General features: G+C 35.3%; 3 protein-coding genes across 3 annotated transcripts; all 3 read left to right on the forward strand.

The window, feature by feature from the left end:
- Positions 1-960: 960 nt before the first annotated feature.
- Positions 961-4371, forward strand: LOC140180888 (uncharacterized). Its single transcript, XM_072222441.1, has 3 exons — positions 961-1054; positions 2603-2901; positions 3758-4371. Exons 1-3 carry the CDS (start codon positions 961-963, stop codon positions 3968-3970), a joined length of 606 nt encoding a protein of 201 aa, XP_072078542.1. The 3' UTR covers positions 3971-4371.
- An 8283-nt stretch (positions 4372-12654) lies between these two features.
- On the forward strand, positions 12655-14763 carry LOC112717778 (protein TWIN SISTER of FT-like). The gene is made up of 4 exons (XM_072210913.1): positions 12655-12856; positions 13173-13234; positions 13412-13452; positions 14334-14763. Exons 2-4 carry the CDS (start codon positions 13215-13217, stop codon positions 14558-14560), a joined length of 288 nt encoding a protein of 95 aa, XP_072067014.1. The 5' UTR covers positions 12655-12856; positions 13173-13214; the 3' UTR covers positions 14561-14763.
- Positions 14764-16328: 1565 nt separating this feature from the next.
- On the forward strand, positions 16329-24384 carry LOC112730707 (UMP-CMP kinase 3). Its single transcript, XM_025780771.3, has 10 exons — positions 16329-16885; positions 17888-17943; positions 18283-18337; positions 20698-20815; positions 21140-21296; positions 21392-21472; positions 21561-21668; positions 21758-21829; positions 23168-23213; positions 24097-24384. The coding sequence occupies exons 2-9, from the start codon at positions 17914-17916 to the stop codon at positions 23174-23176; spliced, it is 630 nt and encodes a 209-aa protein (XP_025636556.1). The 5' UTR covers positions 16329-16885; positions 17888-17913; the 3' UTR covers positions 23177-23213; positions 24097-24384.
- Positions 24385-24386: the final 2 nt, after the last annotated feature.

The raw sequence follows: 24386 nt of genomic DNA on the forward strand, positions 1-24386 counted from the left end.
TGCAGGCCTTCCTGATCGGTCCAGACAAACTCCCAAGCTGGGCCCCGTAGATAACCCTGGTGGTCCCTGACGACAGGTGTATCGGCCATCGGTGCTTCTGGAAATAACAGCAAAATGGCAACATCGCATTGACCCGAGGTTGGCCAGAGTTCTACCGGACGTACCAAATTAATTTAGACTCCATGCTTCTTTTCGAGCATAAGGGGAACTCTGAATTCCAGGTGCGTATCTTTGACTTCAGTGGATGCAAAAACACATACCGCCCCCGACCGTCAAAGGAACCTCCGTACGAAGTGAAAGGTACTTACCGGCGTGCCCGCTGTATCAACAATCCTTCCTCACACAAGGCGAAAGCGATAGCCCAAATGCACAAGACCAAATGGCCATTCTTTGTGATGGACCTCACTGACCACGTCTTGCACTCCCACCTGTTGGTAAGGCACCAATTCGTTTTCTTGTACGTCTCTTCATCAATAAGTTTATTCTCTATTAATGATCTGCAGCTATGCTACAAACATCCAAATGGCCCTCATCTGAGCCATTTTACCGGTCAGAGACACACACTCTTCCTATTACACGGACACATTGAGGTCGAGGCCACCTACACAAGATTTAGTGGCAAGCGAGACGGTAGCTTCGGGGTCATCTTTGGAGGCTGGGCAGAATTTGCCAGCCTGTGCAAATTTGAGCCCGGAGGTGTGGGGATCTTTGAGGTCATGTCAACTGAGCCAGTCACAGTTCTGCGGGTCCGAAGGAGCAACGATGCCGGAAGCTCCTGAATCTTGCTATCCTTATGTTGTTAACTAGACTTGTATTTTGTGGATGAACTTTGTGTGTATCACTTTTTGGAATTCCGTTACTTGATGTGCTAATTCCTGGGAAAACAATAGACCAAGTTTCTTGTATTTTGTGGATAATGCTGTATCGCTCTTTGAAAGTACACTGTGTTGTCTGCGTGTAATGTTTACGGCTGCTGGCACGACGTACATCGCGTCCCAGCTTGCTAACCAAATTGAACTCCATCTGCAACCTACTTCTTACATTACACCGACTAGTACTGCTTTACTTCAGTGGATTTCTCCATTATTAGTTCTCTGCATTCACTATGCTGAAATTTAAATGGCTTAATAAGGACAAACAAATATTTCTCATACACCAACTCCCAATTTAAGGTAAATCTTGAAATCTCTTGCGATAGATTAGCACAACATTTGGATCTGCATCAAGGTTTTACAGGTAGATGTCGATGTAGAAGTGCTACTTTATTTTTTTTTTTTTGGGTACTTTGTAGAAGTACTACTTGACTAGTTCTGAAGGAGGAGTTGGGGTAGCATTATTAAGGTAACAGCATAGTATGTGACTCTTTTTTTTCTCGGCAAGAGTCCAGGCCCATTGCGACATCGAACCCAAAACTAACAACTTTCTTATCGCCCAATTCGTATCCCACCTATCGACTAAATAAAAAAAGGGTTCCCTCCTACACGCCGGCCAGGAATCTTCGTTTCCACCTCCATTGCCACTGTCCATTACCGACGACCATTACGAACTTCTTCTTGCCATCACCATTTCGCGGGATAGCATCTTCATCATGTCGCTGTGTCCTAGGAGTGGCCGTGTTCTGTTTCCTATCTCCTATGTTAGACCCATTTCCTTTTCCATCCAGGATTTCCATCCAAGATTTGCAACGCTAACTAGTTGTCGTCGTCGCCACTGTTGAAGACCATTAGGCACCTCCTCCATTCAATCTCCCAACCTCGAACCCTTCGGCGGTGACGAGGTTTGTCGCTGACTATATATAGCTCTCCCTGAGTCGCCGCTGTTGCGCCGAATACCCTTCCAATGTCGTCACCTTTTCATCACTACACTGAGTCATCGAGTAGGGTGACCATTAGAACGTGCGTGGTACTTATGGGTGCTTTTTGGGGGTTCGGGTTTAGTATTACAGATTTTTTTTGGGCACAAAGGTAGCCCAGGTTCTAAGTTATAAGCAAAAAAAAAATTGACCCAATTCGTCCAAAAAAACAAATAAACCGATTCTTAAAAATCAAACCAAATCAAAGCACACTGAACCGGTCTGCAAATTCATAAAAGTTTAGGCCAAATATGGAATTAGGGAGAAATGTTGTAAGGAAGCCATCCCAGCCCTTGAATCAGCATCTTCCTATCTAGTCCACCAAGCTCCGGAAAATACTTTCTCTACCAAAGACAAAGCCTTGTATGGGAAAAGTTTTGTCTGGTCCTTTAAGAACCATGTGAGAATATTTCAATTGTGTAGTGGATGTTGGTTCGGTGGTTCCGAACATGGGGTATTAACGTAATTGTGTTACATGTTCCTCTTAATCATGGTTTTGAAAACTGAACCGGACCGGCCGGTTCAACCAAAATAACTGGAAACCAGTCACCTAACCGGTTTGGTAACGTCGAAAACCGTCGGACAAAAAACCGATGAAAAAACCGGTCGAACCGACGATTAACCAGTGAACCGAGAGAACCGTTCGGTTTTTTGGTAGTTTTATGGTTTGTAATTTGAGATGCTAAACGACGTTGTTTTGGCTTTTTTTAAAAAAAAAAGAAAAGAAAAAGGAGATCGCGTAACCCACAGCAACCCTAATCAGTTTCCATTCCACTTTCCATTGCATTCACCCACCAAGCTCCAGATTCACCACTGAGCCACCCAAGCAAACAGCCACCGAGCCACTCACACCCATCCACAGTAGCACCGACGTTGAGGGCCGCAACTACCACCGCGTCCTGCTTCTTGCCGAGCCTGCCGCCTCCTCATTGCCGTCGCCGAACGTCACCGAGCTCGCCGAGCCCGCCTCCTCATTCGCCGTCGCCAAACATCGCCGAGCTCGCCTACTTGTTGGGGCGTCGCCGACACCGCGTCCTCACTCGCCGCCGGTAAAAATCTGTTCTTGATTTATTTATTGCCTTCTGGGTTCTTCCTGCTTCTGAGGTTCTATGCTTGAAGTTGCTGCCTTCTGAGTTCTGATTATGATTTATGAGTTCTATGCTTCTTGATTTTGATTTTCTGATCTCGTCTCCTTCTGAACTTGCTGCCTTCTGACTTATGATTATGAGTTCTGTGCTTGATTTTTTACTGATTTCGATTTATTTTGCTGCCTTCTTGAATTTGTGATTTCGATTTATTTGCTGCCTGCTTGAACTGATTTCAATTTATTTTGCTGCCCTCTTGAATTTGTGATTTCGATTTATTTGCTGCCTGCTTGATTTACCGATTTCAATTTATTTTGCTGCCTTCTTGAATTTGTGATTTCGATCTATTTGCTGCCTGCTTGATTTACTGATTTCAATTGCTTGATTTACTGATTTCAATTTATTTTGCTGCCTTCTTGAATTTTTGATTTCGATTTATTTGCTGCCTGCTTGATTTACTAATTTCAATTTATTTTGCTGCCTTCTTGAATTTGTGATTTCGATTTATTTGCTGCCTGCTTGAATTACTGATTTCGATTTATTTTGCTGCTTCCTGATTTTTGTTTTTGATTTTCTGAGGTTATTTATTCATGATTTTGAATATGTTTTGCTGCTTCTGAATATGTTTGCTACTTCATGATTTTTGTTTGCTGCTTCATGATGAATTATTTATTTATTCATGATTTTGAATATGTTTTGCTGCTTCTGAATATGTTTGCTGCTTCATGATGAATATGTTGGCTGATTCATGATGAATTATTTATTTGTTTATGGTTTTTCTGAAGTTATTTTCTGGTCTTTGGTTTTCTGATTGTCACAGATGGAACAATCACAAAGTAACCCACAGCCACAAGATAGTGTTGTTCAAGATTCTCAAACTGGTTCATCCAGAGGTAAATCTGATGTGGGTTTGCCTAATGTTGCTGATTCTTCAAATACAGCTTCTTTTGGTGGTACTTCTGATGATGGTGGCTTTGGATTGCCTGTTTATAATGGAGATGTTGGAACACTTAATGATAATTATGATTTTTGATGAGTTGCACCTTTAATTAGTTGAAAACTTGCTAGTAACCCACATCCACAAGATAATGTTGTTCAAGATTCCCAAACTGGTTCATCCAGAGGTAAATCTGATGTGGATTTGCCAAATGTTGCTGATTCTTCAAATACAGCTTCTTTTGGTGGTACTTCTGATGATGGTGGCTTTGGATTGCCTGTTTATGATGGAGATGTTGGAACACTTAATGATAATTATGTTTTTGATGAGTTGTACCTTTGAATAGTTGAAAACTTGCTAGTAATTGTTTCTTTTGAATGTAGAACATTATGGGTTTGTCATTATGTCCATTTTTTTTTTGTTTAGTTATAAACTTTGATGTTTGAAGTTGTTTGCGAACCTCTAATATTAAGTAATGGATAATTTATTATGTGAAATTTTAAATTTTATTAAGTTAGAAATTATTGAATATTTATATACTTAAGATTATTTTAAGTTTTTTAATAATTTTATTTAATATTTAATTAAACCGGTTAAATTTCAGTTGAACCAATAAACTATTAAACCAATAACCTCACCGGTTTATTGACCGATTCGGTTCTCGCAACCTTGCCTTTAATTTAACATAATTGCAAACCGGTCCGGTTGAATCAGTGAATTGAATATTGAGTAGGCTGCTGATTTTTTTTGTTTTTGGTCTTGGGATTAGGGTGCTGATAAATATAGGTTTTTTTTGTGTTGTTGAATGTGGTTTGTTTTTGTATGGATGAATGAAAAAAGGTTATTAGGTCTTTTGAGACTTATTTTAATAACTGGACCTTTATGACAAAAAGTAACTAATTATAGTCCATTGACTTAGACTATTGTAAAGAGATTGATTTGGGTGAAGATTAGACCGCATCAGCATTTAACCCGATCAACGGGGTCAAATTCATTAAAAACCGACCAGTTCGCTGAACGTGGGGTTCGAATCCATGATCGCGTGAATGTGTAGCATCTCCTTGCCACTATACTAAGCTTATTCTTCAATAATGTTAATGACAAACAATATATATAACAAAGGTTGAATGATTTTTTATTTTTTTTATTCTTTTAAACATGGATTCACATAAATACCAAATAAATTGTGACATGGTATATAAATATATTAATATATTGATATTGATTGTGTTATCTTTTATTTTTTTTTATTCATTTAAATTGACAATATTGTATACTAATAATTAACTTATTATTTTTTTGACAGTATAAATTATATCTAACAATTAATATTTAATTATTATTAATATATTTTTAAAAATATATATTTAACTTTTAATTTTAATTTTATATTTTTATTTAATTATAAGTCACTAATTAAATTAGTAATTCAATGACCCAATCGTATGACCGGAATAATTACCGATTCGATTATAATAACTATGCTCTTTTTTCTTAGGCTATCATTCCAAGGATCAATTGGGAATTGTCATAGAAGCTAGCTGACAAAAGTTTAACCTACTATTTGCAAAGCGATCCTTGTTTTTCTGGTTATTCTCATTTATTTCCTGATCCTTCAAAGTCCAGATTATTCTTTCACCACCGGAAAAAAGCTTCCTATAAGAATGATGTATTTGAATAATTCCGAATGTACGTGCAAGTGTGCAACATGCATAGTTAGATACTTAGATTAGGGTTCACATGTATCCACGTGCGCTACAGTGTATGTATGTGAGAAAGTATCTATATACTACACTTTATTTGAGCTTGTTTGAAATCGTTAAAATAAGACCGTCTTTTACCCAAAATATTTATGTTTCAATAAAAAGTTTAAAATAAATGACATTAAAAATAATAATTGAATCTAAAAAGTATTTTTAAGTAAAAGCAATATTTTAAAGGATAATGATTTTTATTAATTTGATTTCAAGTATAAAATATTAAATAATATACACAATTATTTTATATCTATTTTGTAATTATATAACTTAAAAGTGGTTTCTTTTCACACGTTCTAAATACAATATATATTATTTTAAAATCATTATTTCAGCTAAAGGATTTAAATATAAATTGATTGTCACATAAAAATATATATACAAATAAAATTACTTAAAGAAATTAAATTTCATTTTTCAGCAATTCTAAACACGAATAACATTATTTCTTTTATTTTTTTCTTTTTTTTTTTCCATTTTTGGTATTCAATACAAAACTCAAAAGGAGAATGAATGGGGACCAATCCTACACACACCCCTTGAAACTATAAATAGCCCCATATATGTTATACCAAATATAATAAACTCGTAGAATAACATCAAAACAATTTAATTATTTGATAGTTAGTATTAGATTTGCACTATATCAAAGTTCCAAGCCATGCCACTTGTTAGTAAGGACCCTCTTGTAATTGGGCGCGTCATTGGGGATGTTTTAGACCCCTTTGAAAGTTCTATTCCAATTAGAGTTACTTACAATAATAGAGATGTTTGCAATGGCTGTGAATTCAAGCCTTCTCAAGTTGTCCACCAACCAAGAGTAGCCATTGGTGGAGTTGACCTCAAGAACCTCTACACTCTGGTAATTTACTACTATTTTCTTTTGGACTAATAAGGTATCAGAAAATTCTGTTAGATCTGAAAAGAGAGCAAAGAGCGAGAGAGAAAGAGAGAAAGAGAGTAGAGAGCAGAGAGAGTAGAGAGCAGAGAGAAGAGAAGAGAGAAGAGAAGAGCACGAGAAATTGAGTTTATTGATTCTGAAAACTAACTTACAGAATAGGTTTTCTCTTGAATTTATAGTCACAGCTGAAACAGATTTTTCTAACAACTAATTATCCTTTTAACAAACTTGACAACTCAGCATAACTAACTCCTAATCACATGCCTCACACTACAGCTAGTTTCATCTCTTATTTATCCTCAACATTCCCCCTCAACTTGAGCTTGGCTTGGTCAACTAGTCTTAGTTTGCATCTAATCTTCAAGAAGGCATCATGACTCACTGGCTTGGTAAGAACAGCTGCAATTTGATCTTGAGATGGAATATGGACTACATGTGCTTGCTTGTCCTCAACTCTATGTCGAACAAAGTGGAGATCAATTTCAAAATGTTTCGATCGGCTATGCAGAATTGGATTCTGACTCATGAGCACTGTGCTTTGATTGTCACAAAACAATGTTGGAGGAAGTCCAGCCGGTATGTGCATTTCATGGAGGAGTTTCTGCAGCCACATAGTGTCTGTCATGGCATCAGCCAGGGCTCTAAACTCAGCCTCGGCGCTTGATCTGGCTACAGCCGTTTGCTTCCTGCTTGACCAATTTATGAGATTCACCCCAAGGAATATACAATACCCTGTTGTTGATCGTCTATCCACAGGATCTGCTGCCCAATCTGAGTCACAAAATGCTAAGATTCTGAAGTCGCTGCTTCTGTGAATTTCAAGCCCAAACTCAATTGTCCCGGCCAGGTAGCGAAGGATTCTCTTTACTGCCTTCCAGTGCTGTTCCAGGGGAGCATGCATAAATTGGGACACTTTGTTCACGGAGAAGGCAATATCAGGCCTAGTGATGGTGGCGTATTGCAGCCCACCCACTATGGATCTGTACAAAGAGGGCTTATCAAATGTTGTACCTATTGTATCAAGCTTTAAGGTACTAGCCATTGGTGTGGTAACGGGTCTAGCCTCTAACATCTCAGCTCTCTTCAACAGATCCTTGACATATTTAGACTGTTTCAGCACTAGAGTATCAGCTTTAGTTCTTTCAACTTCAATTCCAAGGAAAAAATTCATTTCCCCCAAGTCTTTTAGAGTGAACACTTTATTTAATTGTTGGATCAGATCATCAACTTCAGTTTGATTAGTGCCAGTCATCAGTATGTCATCAACATATGCTAGAAAATAGATTGTTGAAGCTTTACTATGTCGAACAAAGAGACAAGGATCTGAGGTTGTACTTGCAAAACCAAATCCTCTAAGTGTGCTGATTAGCTTCAGAAACCAGGCTCTTGGAGCCTGTTTTAAGCCATATAGGGCCTTCTCCAATTTGCACACAAGGCCAGAACCAAGTGCATAACCTTCAGGTTGCACCATGTACACTTTCTCATGTAAATCCCCATTGAGAAATGCGTTGTTGAAATCAAACTGCCTTACTCTCCATCCTTTTGAAACAGCAATAGACAGCAATGTGCGCACTGTTGTAGGCTTGGCAACTGGACTAAAAACTTGATCATAGTCCAAACCTTCTCGCTGATGAAATCCCTTTGCGACCAACCTCGCTTTGTACTTCTGAATTGTCCCATCTGGCTGTCTTTTGATGCGAAATACCCAGCGACATCCAATTGGTTCAACTGTTGGTGACTCTTCAACCAAGTTCCATGTCTTGCACTTCAAAAGTGCTGCATACTCCTCATCCATTGCGGATTTCCAATGTGGAGAGGTTAGTGCTTGTACCACTGAAGAAGGTTCAACTTGTGTGAGGTCTACAACATTATCCGGAACCAGTGCAGTGAACAGTTTCGGCTTAAAAATTCCAGCCTGACTTCTAGTAACCATAGGATGCGTTCGAGTAGGTGCTGTAGTGGGCAGAGCTACATGTCCTCTTTCTAGCTGCTCAGCTAACCCTGCATTACTTGAGGGAAACACAGAAGTAGAAGTAGTCATAGCAGTATCATCAGTTAATGGACAGTTATGATCAGCACTAATATTGGCAGAAGACTTAGGTTGAGCTAAGGGTGTGGAGGACGGTGAAGATGGTTGGGAAAGGGATTGTTGTGCAGGGTCTAGTATTTGACGGTGTAAATTGGCATCTGAGTTAGGAACAGGTGTTTCATGTATGAGAGGGCTAGTGGTGTTGGAAGTACTAATTGGAGATGTGGCTTGGGCATTGAGATGGTTTTGTTGGACAATGGTGTGGGCTGGAATGAGGTGCAATGGTGCAGATGTGATAGTTTGGAGGTGTGGGACAACAGATTTCAGTTTTGGAGTTTGATTGAAGAAGAGAGATTGATAAGGAAACTCAGATTCATCAAATAAGACATGTCTAGAAATGTAGAGTTTTCCGGAAGGTGAGAGACATTTGTACCCTTTATGATGAGAGGAGTAACCTAAAAAGAGACATTTGTGAGTTTTAAAATCAAATTTATGAGTGTTGTAGGGTTTAAGTTGTGGATAACATGCACATCCAAAGGTTTTGAGAAACAAATAGTCTGGTTCTTTGTGATTGAGGAGCTCAAATGGTGTTTTCTGATCTGTAGTGTATGAGGGTAGTAGATTAATGAGATGAGTGGCTGTCAAGAAGGCTTGATCCCAAAACCTTAGAGGCAAAGAGGCTTGAGAGAGTAGTGTTAGACCCATTTCAGTTATGTGCCGGTGTTTTCGTTCAACTCTACCATTTTGTTGGTGAGTGTGAGGACAACTAAGCCTATGAGCAATGCCATGCTGAATGAGGAATTCTGTGAAACTGTGAGAGAGAAATTCACCTCCATTGTCAGTTTGAAGACTTTTAATCTTGTGCCCAGTCTTGTTTTCAAGTAGCAATTTGTATTGAGTAAAGGCTTGGAGAGCTTGAGCTTTGTTTTGTAGCAGGTATAAACATGTGTATCTGGTTTTGGCATCAATGAAAATTATATAATATCTAAAACCTGAACTACTGATGATTGGTGCTGGCCCCCAAATATCAGAGTAGACTAACTCTAGAGTTGTGTTATAGTCAGTGAGTGAGTCAGAGAAAGGCAAATTATGATGTTTTCCTTGACAACATGCATTGCACAAAGGAGTAATAGTTGTTGTGTCTCTTTTATTCATATCATCATCCACAATTTTACAACGCTGCATTACTTTTGCTACTGTTTTTGCAGCCGGATGTCCTAACCTTCTATGCCATACTTCAAACTGCGACATAGACACAGCTTTACAATGTGTATTTCCTTCTTCTTTTCTTTTTTGTTTTTGTTCACTTTCTTTTTCTTTTTCTTCTTCTTTTTCTTTTTCTTTTTCTTTTTCTTTTTCTTTGCTTTTCTGTTCATGCTCAACACTACCTATTCTAGACTCTTGTACACTAAAATGAGATTCCTGGTCACTACTAGCAGATGCAGTGGCTTTTATTGCTTGCAAAGCTTCTCTTCTTCCTTCAGATGAAGGTAAACCGCTTGATGATGCTGCCCTGGCCAATATGCCAATGTTGTCAAATTGATAAAGTCCTCCTCTAAGAGACCCTCTGAGAAGCAGATCGTTGGTCTCCTGATCCTTAACAAAACAATCAAAAGGATGGAATTCAAAGAACACGTGATTATCTTGCGCAAATTTTGCTACACTAATGAGGTTCTTCGTGATTGAGGGAACATGTAGTAGGTTTAGTAGTTTAAAGTAGTATGTGTTGGGCTGATAAGGAGGGTTGGATATAGGAAATAATATAGTTCTGCCAATATTATTGATGCTCATACCTTGACCATTACCTGTGAACACCTGCTCTGAGCCTTCATACTCTGAGCCTGTAACTAGATTGTTGCCATCAAATGTAAGGTGGTGTGATGCTCCTGTGTCCAGATACCACGCTCTATCTGTCAAAGGTGTGGTTGACGGCGCAGCTGCCACCAATGCTCGTGGTTGTGAGTCTGTTTGTGACTGTGGTTGATGAAAGGCTGAAGACGGTGGAGCTGGTGGATTTGATGCTGCTTCATAAGGTCTTTGATAGTTCTGATTAAACCTGTGATAACAATCCCATACAATGTGTCCAATCCTTCCACATAGCTGACATTGCGGCCTTGAATTGCCGTAATAGAAGGATCTGCCACCTCTAAATCCTCGACCACGAGCTCGTCCTCGAAACTCCTGACCTCTTCCTTGATAGTTATGTTGTTGATTTTGTGAATATGTAGAGTAATTGTGGTGGTGTTCTTGCAGTTTTGATTCTGAACCTTGAGCCAAATTTACATGCATAGTGCCAAGTACATTCTTTTTAAATCTCTCAACTAATTCTTCTTGTCCTACTAATAATGCCTCCACCTCACTCTCAGTTATTTCATCAGCCTTTGAATTTATCATAGTAATAAAAGCACTGTAATCCTCATTTAAGCCTTGAGCTACTGCTTTGACAAATTCCTCACTAGTAAGAGGTGCACCTAATGCAGAAAGTGAGTTTGTTACCTTTTTATCCTGGACATATATTTAGTTACAGATCCTTGAAGTTTGATGGTCTTAATTTGTGTTTTCAGCTGCTTTACTTTTGATTTCATCCTTTTTGCAAAATAATCTTCCAGTTTGAACCAGATCTCATAAGCAAATTCACACTCAGCCAACTGATGAGTAAACTCTGGATCCATTGAGGCAAAGAACCACGAGACTAAGAATTGATCCTCTTGCTCCCAAGCTTCAAACTCCTTCGTTTCAGTGTTTGTCAATCGATCTTGTTCAGATCCATTTCTCCTCGGTACTTTTCTTGGATCGAGATGCTCCTTGAGTTTATTCGATTTTATGAAGGCCAGTGCTTGACGTCTCCACGGAACGAAGTTGTTTTCATCGAGCTTGAACGCGATGGTGTTGATCGTTGTTCTAGGGTTCACAATTGCGGAAGCTGGAATTTCACTTGGTAGCGCCATGGATCAGAACCTAGAGCTCTGATACCATGATAAGGTATCAGAAAACTCTGTTAGATCTGAAAAGAGAGCAAAGAGCGAGAGAGAAAGAGAGTAGAGAGCAGAGAGAGTAGAGAGCAGAGAGAAGAGAAGAGCACGAGAAATTGAGTTTATTGATTCTGAAAACTAACTTACAGAGTAGGTTTTCTCTTGAATTTATAGTCACAGCTGAAACAGATTTTTCTAACAACTAATTATCCTTTTAACAAACTTGACAACTCAGCATAACTAACTCCTAATCACATGCCTCACACTACAGCTAGTTTCATCTCTTATTTATCCTCAACAAGTGTTAGATTTAATAGTTCACTCAATGTTTTTACTTATTACTTTTATTTAAAGATGAAATTTAGGTACGAATTATATTAAGTAATCTAGTCAATATGTTAAACTATTTAATAATTTTTAGCTATAATCTTCATGCTAAGGAATATATTTTTGTATGAGCAGGCACTACTTGTTGATAAATAGAAAAGTTATGTCTAAAGACAGATCATAAACAACATCGTAACAAATCAACTTAAGTTTGGTTGAATAATTAATTTATTTATCTACGTAAATAAATATTAAGAGTTTAAATTTTATATTGTATATAAATTAATTTATTGACTAATGATAAATTTTTAAATAAAATTTAAATATATGACACATTAATCATTGGCCTGTTAGACCAGATAATCTTATGGAAAAAAAACATCTTAACACAAACTGAGGTCGATCTGCTGAAACAAGAACTTAGGTTGTGTTTATTTACAAAGACAGAACACTGAAACATGAACACAGAGATACAAAATCATGTTTAGCAGAGGAGACATGGATAGAAGCAGTGTGTCCAGAGACACTGAATTAGTGTATTTTGTGTCCATCCTGACAGGAAGAACACATAGACACTAACAAGGGACACAACTTATTTTTTATTTTTTTATTATTTTTGTTAATTTTTCATAATTATATTTTTTATTATTATATTTTTTATCTCAAATTTTTTAAATGAAAAAAAATGAGAATAAATTAAATTTTCATAATTTATTCTAATTTATCATTAAATAGAATACAAAAATACAAAATCTTGTGTCTCTGTCCATCAAATCTTATTCTATTCTGTTCTCAGTGTCCTGTCCTATTCTCAGAAACAAACGCAGCCTTAGAGAACCTCAGCTCCACTTCCAATGAACGTGGGTCTGCCTTTGCTCAACACCGCACTCTGTCTCTACTCATGCTTTTCTATATATATACATGCCGCATGTAAGACTCAACATCTACAACAATATATAGACAAGACATTGCGAAGAAAAAAGAAACAAACTACTTGTATAGATTCTCTATCTCATTCCTCTTTCTTTATAATTTGGTATTTTATTTATTGAAAAAAAAAAAACAATATGACAAAACTTTTGAAATTAAAATTACTTCTCTCGTTTTTATCGTAATTGTTGTTGGGTATATATAATTGTGTCTAATATAATATTTTGATCTGTTAGATATAGAACTAATAATGTACTTAAGCAATAGCTAAAGCTTGCCAAAACGTGAAAGAAAAATAGTTATGGCATGGGATTATATATGTTTAAAACAAATTAAAGTGATTTTAATGACTTAATTAATTCTTATTTGATTTTACTTATAGGTTGCTGTGAATCCAGATGCCCCTAGCCCCAGCAACCCTAGTATGAGGGAACACCTACATTGGTGAGTCACAATAATTATGGTGCAAAATTTGCACACTAATTAAAGAAGACTAATGGTACATGATTAAACTATATTACAACAATTCACGTATTAAATCAATTATTTATATATATAGTTTTTTTTAGCTTAATACTACTTTTACTTATGTAATATCTCTTTTGTGTTTATTAACTTCAGGCTGGTAACTGATATTCCCGCCACAACTGGACCTAGTTTTAGTACGTATAATTGTTGTGCATTTATTTAGTCTCTAAACTTGCACGCAAGTTTGAGATTAGTTTTTAAAATTTCAATTATTTCTGTTTAATATCCAAACTTTAAATGTGACTCACATTAGTTTTTTAGACATATTTTGACATACAAACGTTAATAAAGCACTAATATACGTCGTTTTGATTTTTGTGTTCAAATAACTCAAAAACATCGTTGTATCACTTTCTTTGAAAGAAAAACTTTTAATAAACACTATTTACGATATTATTTTTGAGTTGTTTAAGTGCCAAAATCAAAGCAATGTTATTTTATAGAATTTGGCATAGCATCGGACTACTTACGTCAGAATTCTATTAACATTTGTGCGTCAAAAATTGTCCTAAGAACTAACATGAGTCGCATTAATAAAATTTGGAGACTAAATAGAAATAATTGGAATTTTCAGAGATTAAATTGAGACTGAAATGTAAATTCGAGAATCAAATTGAGAATCATGTTGTTTATTTAGTATAATCTCGTTACCATAAAAATTGGCTCTATAAGTATATATAATACATGGACCATGTTTTTGAAAACATATATACAAATTAAATGAGTTTGTCAAAAAAAATATAATGTAATGGGTAACAATTTTACCAAAGTACAACAGGTAATTTATTTATGGATCTCTTGACCTTTCGAATCTAGAGTTCTAATACCATCTCATGATACCACTCATCCCAAAAATTTCAGCTGATGGAAAAAAGTAATACTAATGGTTATATCTCTAATACTCCCTAAACTTTCATTGTGCACATTGTATAAATATTCTATTAGTTCCTCATATTTTTTCTTTATTTAATTAATGAGGTTACTGATAAAATGGAATAAATACAACTATGAACAGGTAACGAAGTGGTAGCATATGAAAGTCCACGACCAACATCAGGGATTCATCGAATAGTGTTGGTGTTATTTCGTCAATTGGGTAGGGAGAAGGTTTATGCCCCTGGTTGGCGCCAAAACTTCAACACCAGAGAATTTGCGGAACTATACAATCTTGGTTCGCCTGTTGCTGCTCTCTATTATAACATCCAAAGGGAGAATGGCTCTGGTGGCAGGAGGTTATATTGATCATCATCATAATTACATAAATAATAATAATAATAATAATAATAATCAACAATAATAAATGACTACTTTTTTTCGGTCCAAACTCAAGATAGCTGTATGCATAAATTGAACCCAGTCTAGGATACTGCACGGTTCATTCTTTACATGTTGTGTATTGGCAACAAAAGTTATAGAATGTTATTCAATTTTAAAAATGCTATTTATATACTAAAATCAGCCATGAATGCTATTTTATAATTGATCTCAACATATTACCATCATTTCCTAGAATACAACATACATTACTGTTGTAAATGCAATTAACATTGCCAGCAAAACAGAGACTACGAACTGATTTTCTCCTTTCTTTGATTATCCTTCAATTCACTCTATTTGTTCCAATTGTTTTCCAACCCCATCATTCTTTCTTCAATATATTTGTTTTCTTCATAGCCAAAATATTTAGAAATCAGCTCATAGAGCCACACAAAATAATAGTTGTGTGGTTGTTTAGTCTACAATTATTATGAACACAATTAGTTAAAACACACAACTAAGTTCAAAAGCAAATACTTATCAAAGATGGAAGAACACTTACACAATAGTAGCAATAATAACAAAAGATCATGTCTGAATTTTTAGATGTCCCGGATCCTTACATAATTGCATAAGTTCTACATTTGTATTTAGGGCGTTTGAACTTTGTCTTTCTGCCTCCACTTGCTTTGTTCTTCGAATCCATCATAATCTTCTTACTATCACGACAAGTCTGAGACGTTGAAGATTGCTTTGTATCATTCATAATTTCAACCAAATCGTTATTCTCTGCTTAGGACGTGTATGTACATGCCTGCTCAGATGATTAATGTCACACGTTTTCCGTCAGCTCTTTATGGTGAGATCTAATGAAGGGCTTAAATGTCTAATTAAAAAAAAAAAATGAAAAGATCGATTTATTATTTTCTGAATATTAAGACGCAAAAAATCAATTTGAATGGTTCAAAAGGTCAACTTAAGCATCGCTTACTAAAATGAAGGTTCTTGTACATGCAACAACCTATTAAAATTTTTAGTCTATGAGACTAGAAAATACTGTGAGCAACAACAACAAAGTCTTGTCGTACTAAGTGGGGTCAACTAGATGAATCAAACGATGTCATTTTACTCTATCATGTATCATGTCTACAGAGAGACATTTACATGTAGATCTCGTTTGACCATCTCATGGATCACCTTCTTAGGTCTTTCTCTGCCTTTCGCCTCTTGTCCATCTTTCATCTCATCCACCCTCCTAACTAGATGTTTTATAAGTCTTATTCTCACATGTCTAAACCACCTGAGACGCAATTCAACCATCTTTTCCACAATGGATGCTATTTCAACTCTTTCTTATATCTTCATTTTTTATTTTAACCAATCGCGTATGACCACTCATCCATCTAAATATTTTCATCTCTTCCACTCAGCTTATGTTCATGCTCTCCTTTAGCCGTTCAACATTCCGTACCTTAAAGCGGTCTTATAGCGGTACGATAGAATTTACCTTTAAGTTTTAAAGACACTTTTTTGTTGCATATAAAACTAGATGCACTCCGCCATTTTGACCAACCTACTTGGAATAACTTTCCGTGAGCAACAAAAATAAAAATATTAAAGTACAACTTGTTTATTCAAAAAAGAAAAATAGAGACTGAAAATAATATTTATTTTAATTTTAATACCGTTCCCAAAAAAAAAAAATTACACAGGTATCTAATATCTTGAAAATTAACTATTTTGTATACCAATTGCATACATAAATAATTGAATGGCTAGGTGCATTCAGATTAGATTTTTGAAAATAAAAAGGAAAATAGGACGTGGAAGCCAGAGAATGGAATTTTATGAGCAGGATCTCACGTACTGTCTCTTCCTCTATATAGATCGAAATCCAAATATTATTGTCGTTATGGATCGGATTCCTAATAATATTTTGTATTTATTTATTCAATTTAATTACGAGAGGGTGGGTTCTGTAGCGTGAATGTAACGGCTATAGCCTACAACGACACTTTATTTGGGGCGGAAGCATCAGCTCCCACCACCAACAAGGAAGGGAGGCGAACGTGCTCTTTGCTTTTCAGACATAAAATAAAATAAAATAAAAATGAGCAAGAACCGGTACTTTTCCAAATTTGCCCCTACCGACTAAAACGACCTTCATCAACCTCATTCGTTGAGTCCTTCCTATAAATTCAAGCATCAACCATCCACGTTCCTCAGCGCATTTTCGCATCTGACTCCTTTTCCCTCTCTCTCTATAGATCCCTTTTTGTCCCCCTTACTCTTCGTCTTTCTCTCGTTAAGGTATGTTTGCTCTCTGAATCACGTTTGAATTTACGTTTAATTTCACCTTCGTTTAGTGGTTTTTCTGTTGATTCCGTTACTCGCTGTTCGAATTTCGCCGAGATCCGAGTGCACTGCTTTTGGATCTGTGTTTTCCACTTGTTTTTTGTTCGTTTCTCGATTCTCTTGATTTGTTGGACATTGCTTTGTTCTGTTAAGATTGCATGCAAAATCTATCATTTTATTTTTGCTGCGGTTGAAGATTTTGCTGGATTTCAATAGTAGAAACGGAAGTTGATTAGAGGATTTGTGATCTAGCGTTCATTTTTGTAGCAGTTTTCTTTTCTCAGTAGTTTATGGTCCCTGGTTGGTGCATTTCATCTGAATTGTCCGAGTTTCAGTACCTGAGCGTTATTTTGCCGCTTTTCTTTAGATCTAAGTTTTGATCTGTTGAACAATCAATGATCTTTGTGAATGAGTTGAGAATTTGGTGAACAGATAGTAGTGATAAGAATGATAACATGTGAATGTATAAGATCGAAAAGAAAAGAAGTGTAACGTCGCTAAAACACTACTATCTTATGAAGTGGTGGTTGGATGATAGAAGGGGTGTGATATTGATTTTTCATCAGGCTAATGCCATCTTATACCAGCAAGTTGCAACAAAGTCTAGTATTTTTCTTTTCCAGTATCAAGTCTCCTGTTCTTCAATTTAGCATTGGAAATTATACTCATATTTATTAATTTTTATGGATCAAGTGAGATTATATATTTTTTGAAAGAAATGTTAAATCTGTTTGATTGTGAATTTTGTTCCCTTATCAAATTTACTTTTTGTCATTGTAGAACAAGCTTTGCTTTTTGGCATCTTCCTTATACTATCTTTTGAAATAGTTTGGTAGATAATATGTCTGTCACTCTGTCCAAATATGGCTATCAACGTGTGAAATAACTTCTGCAGTTTAAATTGTACTTGGCTCATCGTTAAATTTGTGGGGTTTTGTTTTTGTTTTTGTTTTTCAGTTAAAACACACTTTAGTAAGCTACTTATGGGAACTGTTGTTGAAGCTGCTAACAAGGTATTCTCAGTTGTTTTACCTTTGAACTTGCTTTTAAAATTTATCTACTTGGATCTTTTTCTTCCAATAATGTGATCTGTACTTAGATGGGTTCTGTTTATAAATGTTACAATACTCATTACCAAGAGAATTTTAAGGTTTAAATTTCGAAAATATAGTTTCCATAGGCAGACTGCTGTTAGCTATTCCTTTGTTATGTCTTGTGGGGCTGTGGGCCACTTTCTTTTGCATTGTTGAGATCACGTCACTTTATTGTATTCCAAACATAACTGATCTCTGATCTCTTTATTTTTTTCTTTTTGATTTTTTTCCTTTTTTTTCCCCTGCATTTGATTATAGGGTGCAAGTGGAAGCATTCTACAGAAAAGAAATCCTACAATCGTTTTTGTGTTAGGTGAGCTCATTAATTGCATTGAAAGTCACGGGTTTCTTTACCTGGATAGGATAGATTGCTTATTGTGTCTGCATTATCATTGATAATTTCATCCAACATAATAATACATGCACAAAAAGATTACCTACAATGCGAGAATAATTGGCTTGAGCTATTCTTTTAAGCCACTTAGTTATGTCTTATATGAACCTAATTATTATAATTGTTATTTCAAACATTCCAATACTACTTCTCAAGTTGATGCATTGATGTCATATACACCATACTTGCTGCAAACATGGTTTATCGGATGACCGCTAAGGGATCATAAGTGCAGTGGAAATTTCTCTAGACTTTCCTCAAAAGTGACAATTGGTTTTAGTATATTTTATTCTTTTATAGAATATTTGATTTGAAGCTATATATAAAGGCTGTTCAATTATAAAACACAAGCTTCATAGGTTGTCACTTTAATTGCCTATCTTTTTTGACAATTCTTTTAGCCACATCATTTCATATTACAATTGCAATTGCTCAATGCCCAGCTTCAGAACTTGATTAAACAATCACAGAATGCTTCATAATTTTCTGAGATATGATATACCTCCAAAGAGAAGTGCACACAAATTCTAAGGTTGAGGGAAGGTTTGTGATTACAAATCTCCACATGCCTTAACCCTCAGCATATATTTTTAATAATTTTTTTCCCCTGAGTTTTTTTGATGTATCTAATTACTAGGATGGCAAAAGTAATGTTTGTTCAAGTTATTAAAAAGTTCAACTTCCAAATCATTTTTCTTCAAGTTTTTCTTTACAATATATGTAGGTGTATCAATGGTTTTCTAGTTACTAGGATGTCAACAGTAATGTTTGTTCTAGCTATTAAAAGGTTCAACTAGTCATGTTGGTCTAGAAGTTTGACTTTGCAGTATGTTGGTGTATTAATGGGCTTACATCCTATCTGCTAGTTAGTATCTAGGAAGTATTGAAGCTTTTACGTGATCCTGAGTCTGAAATTGGTTGAAGAGGTATTGCTGCCTCTACCCTTCAATACTGGTGGAATCTTTCCCGACTATACATAGTGATGAAGTTCACTTTGGACATGCCAAAATGTTGTACACTAATACTAAAACATTTGAACTAAGTGTGAGGTAATTGTTTGAGAACGCATAATTATACAACTTACAAAATAGTCCATATTCCCTGAACAGAAGATATAGGTAATTGTTCCATACAGACTTACTTTTGCATGTCTTCGTGAAAAAAGGCATTTTTGATGGAAGCAAATAAAGGTGCTGATGGTGGATAGCATCCAATCTAAGAAGAAAATGGACAGGAAAAGGATTAGGCTAGGAAGGAAACTGCTCAATGACAGACTAGATATATTTGTTTGGCATTTAAGCGATAGTCTCATTCAGCATGATGGGTAATTGGAAAGAATCTGAGAGAATGAGATAGACAGAAAGGAGAGTTTTCTCGAGAGTGTGAATATTATGATGATTCAGTGCTTATACAGGGTGCATCGGTGGAATAGTACAGAGGCAGTGGTGTCATTGCACACACTAAGCCAGTTAGAGAATTGTGAGTTTTGTTAGAGGAATTATCCTAGTTGGTAGATCCATAACTACTTCTAGTTAACTGTTCCTAGCTGCCTCTACCTTTTAGGCTCTTCTAGATGCTATCCCTAACTTGCTCTATTATATACAATAAATATCCTTAACCTGACACAAGGAATATTCTGCTCTATGTTCTAAGCCGCACCATCCTAGATTCATGAATCTTATTAATTTATTTGTCACTTCCAACATACCAACATCTTTAGTCATCTTATGATCATGGCCCTTTGTAATCATATGTGTCAGATCTTCTCTATGTTTAACTTAAAACCAGTAAGATTCTAATGGATAATAAGATTATTCATTCTTTACTCGAATTATTATAACCTACATAAAATTTTGTACTGTGGGATTTGGATTGTCTTTTCAATACCTATCTTTCATGTTTGTTGTTGCCAAACCTTTCAATGGCCTTTCTCAGTTACTTCAAATTCACACATTTATTACTCTGTGGTTGTTATGAACTTCAGCTAGAGTGATCCCTTGAAAAACTGCTTTTATTGTTGCTTTTTGTTTATGAAAAGCGGCTTTGTAACTAAGACAATAGAATTTAGGAAGGAAAAAAAATTACAGCCTTGGATCTTAGTTTGACATTGCTTCCCATGTGATTGAGCAAGTTGTAATAAGTTACCAAGTTACCAAGTCCCAACTGTTTCTATTTATCGATAACCATATATAGAGAATTAGTTATTACCAGTTCATGACCTCGTGGTCATTTATAATTGGCATTTTCTGACTTCTAAGTTGAATTTTGACCTGATACAGGTGGGCCAGGAAGTGGAAAGGGCACCCAATGTGCTAACATTGTGCAACACTATGGGTATACTCACCTAAGTGCTGGTGATCTTCTACGAGCAGAAATAAAATCTGGTTCTGAAAATGGGTATAGTTCCTTTGCTCCATTTGATATGATAGTGAATTAGCGTTAGGTTAATAGTTACGTTGTTTTGAACTTAATCTTCTTGTCTATTTACAAGAATAGGAGATTAGATCAATAGATTGAGCCTTAGCATTTGAATAAATCTTGTTAGAATTGGAACAGAATGTGTAGAATGAGAAATTATAGTGAAATGGTATCTTATAATTCAACTAAAAGTTGTGACGTTTTGTCAGTTCTGATGCTAGTGCCATCTCTTTTTGTTCAGTTTGTGTTGCCTATATCTCTTATCATTTTCGCATTTATTTTCTGATGTTTGACAATTGACAGTACAATGATTCAAAATATGATTAAAGAAGGAAAAATTGTTCCATCAGAGGTTACAATTAAGCTTCTGCAACGAGCAATGGAGGAAAGTGGCAAGGACAAATTTCTTATTGATGGTTTTCCTCGTAATGAGGAAAACCGAGCAGCATTTGAGAAAGTGGTAAATGTTAATTCTATTAAATATCTTTTCATTTGTGATTGTTTCCAGTATGGTTGTGCAAAATTGTAATTTTGACAATAAACTATGGTCGGCAGACAGGAATGGAACCATCATTTGTCCTGTTTTTTGATTGTCCAGAGGAGGAAATGGAGAGGCGACTTTTAAGTAGGAACCAGGTTTGGGCTCTTTTTCCCTTCCTTTTATGTAATTTTTTTGTGTTATAGTTCAGTACTAAATAGCAAATGCTCTTTTTTGATAATAAAGGGTAGAGAAGATGACAATATTGAAACAATAAGGAAGCGGTTCAAGGTTTTCTTGGAGTCTAGTCTCCCTGTGATTAGTTATTATGATGCAAAGGGTAAAGTTCGCAAGGTAAATGATATTTTGTACTTCTACTATCTCTTTGGTAAGCTTCTTGCTTCCAATTTGTACTAAGGGCATGTCATACTTTTCTGTCATAGATTGATGCTGCAAGATCTGTTGAAGAGGTATTTGCCACAGTTAAAGCAATTTTTGAGCCAAAAAATGAAAAGGTAAACCATTATGTTCGCATTATGTCAAAACTTTATAGGTACAAGTTCCATTTTGCAGTGAAGAGAAAATTAATAAGTCAGTGTTGTCATCGTTGTTAATTAGGAATGGGTTATTGAAAAATTACAATATGTTGTGTACTATAATTTATCTGCTAACTCATGCCAGTGCTATGGGTGTGCAAAAATTGTACAACATTTATAGGTGGATATATATATTTTTTCACTTGTACATATTATAATTAATAAATGTTTAAACATCTAGAAGTAATTATTTATTTATTTATTTTTTACCGACCTCATTTGAAAAGCTAGGTCTCAGTGAGAAAATATAATAATTAAGGAATGGGACATCCAAGTTAAATAGAGCATCATAACATCATTATTTTTTTTTTTTGTGTGTGGACAAATAAGTTCCTAACCAAAATTAAGTACTTATAGGGACTTATGTGTCTTTGAGGAAGATGGTCAATGACTTATTTGTCCTTTATTATTATTATTATTATTCACCATGGCGTGGATATTCTTGGCTCAAATAGTATTGTCTCCTATGGAGAATACTTGTAGTTTCGACCAAAATGGCATAAGATTATTTCATTCCCAAGAAATACTCCAGTTTAACATACGGTCATATGAATGCATTAAGCATGCTTTTGAGTCTTGTCGATTAAAAGAAACCCCTATTGGGAGAGTTAGCCCCACCATGACGTGGATATTCTTGGCTCAAATAGGATTGTCTCCTATGGAGAATACTTGTAGTTTCGACCAAAATGGCATAAAATTATTTCACTCCCAAGAAATACTCCAGTTTAACATACGGTCATATGAATGCATTAAGCATGCTTTTGAAACAAAACAAGGAAAAAAATAGTGATAAATTTCTAGAGTAGCAAAGAAGACTCTTAACCTCTAAAGTTTAAACTTCTCTAATTGAACTAGTTCTCTTATCAATTGTTGTCACCATCGTATAAGTGTGAACCCTTGGTTGAATGTTGTTGACTTCAATTATATGCCAACGAGTAACCAGTTAGATATTAGATGTTTGAGGATCTGCCTACAATTACTGGGTTCTTAATGAAATTGCACACTATTACAATTGTTATTAACCTTAGCTGAATCGCAACTCACTGGTTGAACAAACTTGAAATAAAATTTTGCGTATCTGCAGTTCTACCCTTTTTTTTATAGTTTTGCTTCTCTGATGTGTAGAAATTACTCTGACATATAAGGCAAAAGCATATTGAAATTATAAGTGAGACTGTTCAATTTCTTAAATCTTAAGAAATAAATGACAAATCACGGTCATGCTATGAATTTGATGTTTCTCTCTGATTTTTTTAGGCTGATTGAGCATCTTGCACCCTTGGATTCATGCTGGAATCTAGAGGTAAAGTTGCATTCTGAATGACAAGAACTACCAAATTTAATTTATTTTTTAACAGATGTATTTTGAAATTCCATTTCAAGTTTTTTGATGTTTTAGTGGAAGCAATTAAATTCTAGCAGGTAAGATATAACCAATTGAAAGTTACTCTCTGAAGTACATATAGCAATAAATTAGTAGTTCACTTTCATTTTAAAATGCTATTTATTTAAACCCCTGATGTCCTTCCAAGGTATAAATACTTTCTAGGTGTAACCTTCCAGATGTGTCTAGACAAAATCTGTTAGAGACGAAACTGCAAACACCAGCTATCTTTTTTTATACTCTCACATGATATTCGTAAGATTGTTGTAAGCGCTGAGAAGCAAAGTATATTCTTTCAAGATTATAAATGAAAGCACATAATTTCGGTTATTCTTACATCCTGTTCTGTTCTTTTAGCTACAAAGAATATATTCTGATAAGATTGCTAATAAAGATTCATGATTTCTGGTTATCAAATGTTGAAACATCAAGTTTACTGTGATTCTGTGGAGGCTCAAAGACTTTCGCATCTTTGGAACCATAGAAGTCAATTTCTAATTCATGCTTATTTTCATGGTGAAAACTCCCATGGAATTTTTATGTGAAGTGATAATTAAGAATCGTTAGATAATAATTTAGTCAAATCTATCAAATCATGTAATGGTTCTTAACTATCAACTTCATATGAAAATAACTGCATGTGAGTATTTACTTATTTTCATTATATAGTAAAATGGCCATTACATGCAAATTGATGGGAAGTTACTTGATTCATTAAAAAATAGTTAGATTTTGTGAATGATACTAAAGTATCTCCCACGTGGATAGTGATTTTTTTTGTTTAACTGCTGTTTTCTTTCAGGTTTTACTATTATATTATTGGCTGCTTCTTCGTTGCCTCACATTTTGGTATTAAAATATAGAAAATTGTAGTTTACTAGTTTATACCTGAGATTATCTCCCGTATTCTTATGTTGTACCGTGTTGACTTATTCGTTGATTGTTCCAATAAAGCATTTTGTGTCTACAAGAATATGGCTCCTTTTAAAGGTGTAATCTCTCTTCCCCTCCCCTATTATTAATTTTTGGATAATTCAGATAGAACTATCATCTTTCTAATGTGTTATAAATTTGTACATCATTTATGTTATT

This window comes from Arachis hypogaea, chromosome 2 (genome assembly GCF_003086295.3).
Source record: "Arachis hypogaea cultivar Tifrunner chromosome 2, arahy.Tifrunner.gnm2.J5K5, whole genome shotgun sequence".
Classification (NCBI taxonomy): Eukaryota; Viridiplantae; Streptophyta; class Magnoliopsida; order Fabales; family Fabaceae; genus Arachis; species Arachis hypogaea.

Coding starts and splice junctions, on each gene's coding strand:
- LOC140180888 (XM_072222441.1), top strand. CDS start 961: ATGTTTACGGCTGCTGGCACGACGTACATCGCGTCCCAGCTTGCTAAC. Junction 1,055..2,602: donor TTCTTACATTACACCGACTA/GTACTGCTTTAC, acceptor CGTAACCCACAG/CAACCCTAATCAGTTTCCAT. Junction 2,902..3,757: donor CGCGTCCTCACTCGCCGCCG/GTAAAAATCTGT, acceptor TGATTGTCACAG/ATGGAACAATCACAAAGTAA.
- LOC112717778 (XM_072210913.1), top strand. CDS start 13,215: ATGAGGGAACACCTACATTG. Junction 13,235..13,411: donor ATGAGGGAACACCTACATTG/GTGAGTCACAAT, acceptor TATTAACTTCAG/GCTGGTAACTGATATTCCCG. Junction 13,453..14,333: donor CACAACTGGACCTAGTTTTA/GTACGTATAATT, acceptor AACTATGAACAG/GTAACGAAGTGGTAGCATAT.
- LOC112730707 (XM_025780771.3), top strand. CDS start 17,914: ATGGGAACTGTTGTTGAAGCTGCTAACAAG. Junction 18,338..20,697: donor TACAATCGTTTTTGTGTTAG/GTGAGCTCATTA, acceptor GACCTGATACAG/GTGGGCCAGGAAGTGGAAAG. Junction 21,297..21,391: donor GAGCAGCATTTGAGAAAGTG/GTAAATGTTAAT, acceptor TATGGTCGGCAG/ACAGGAATGGAACCATCATT.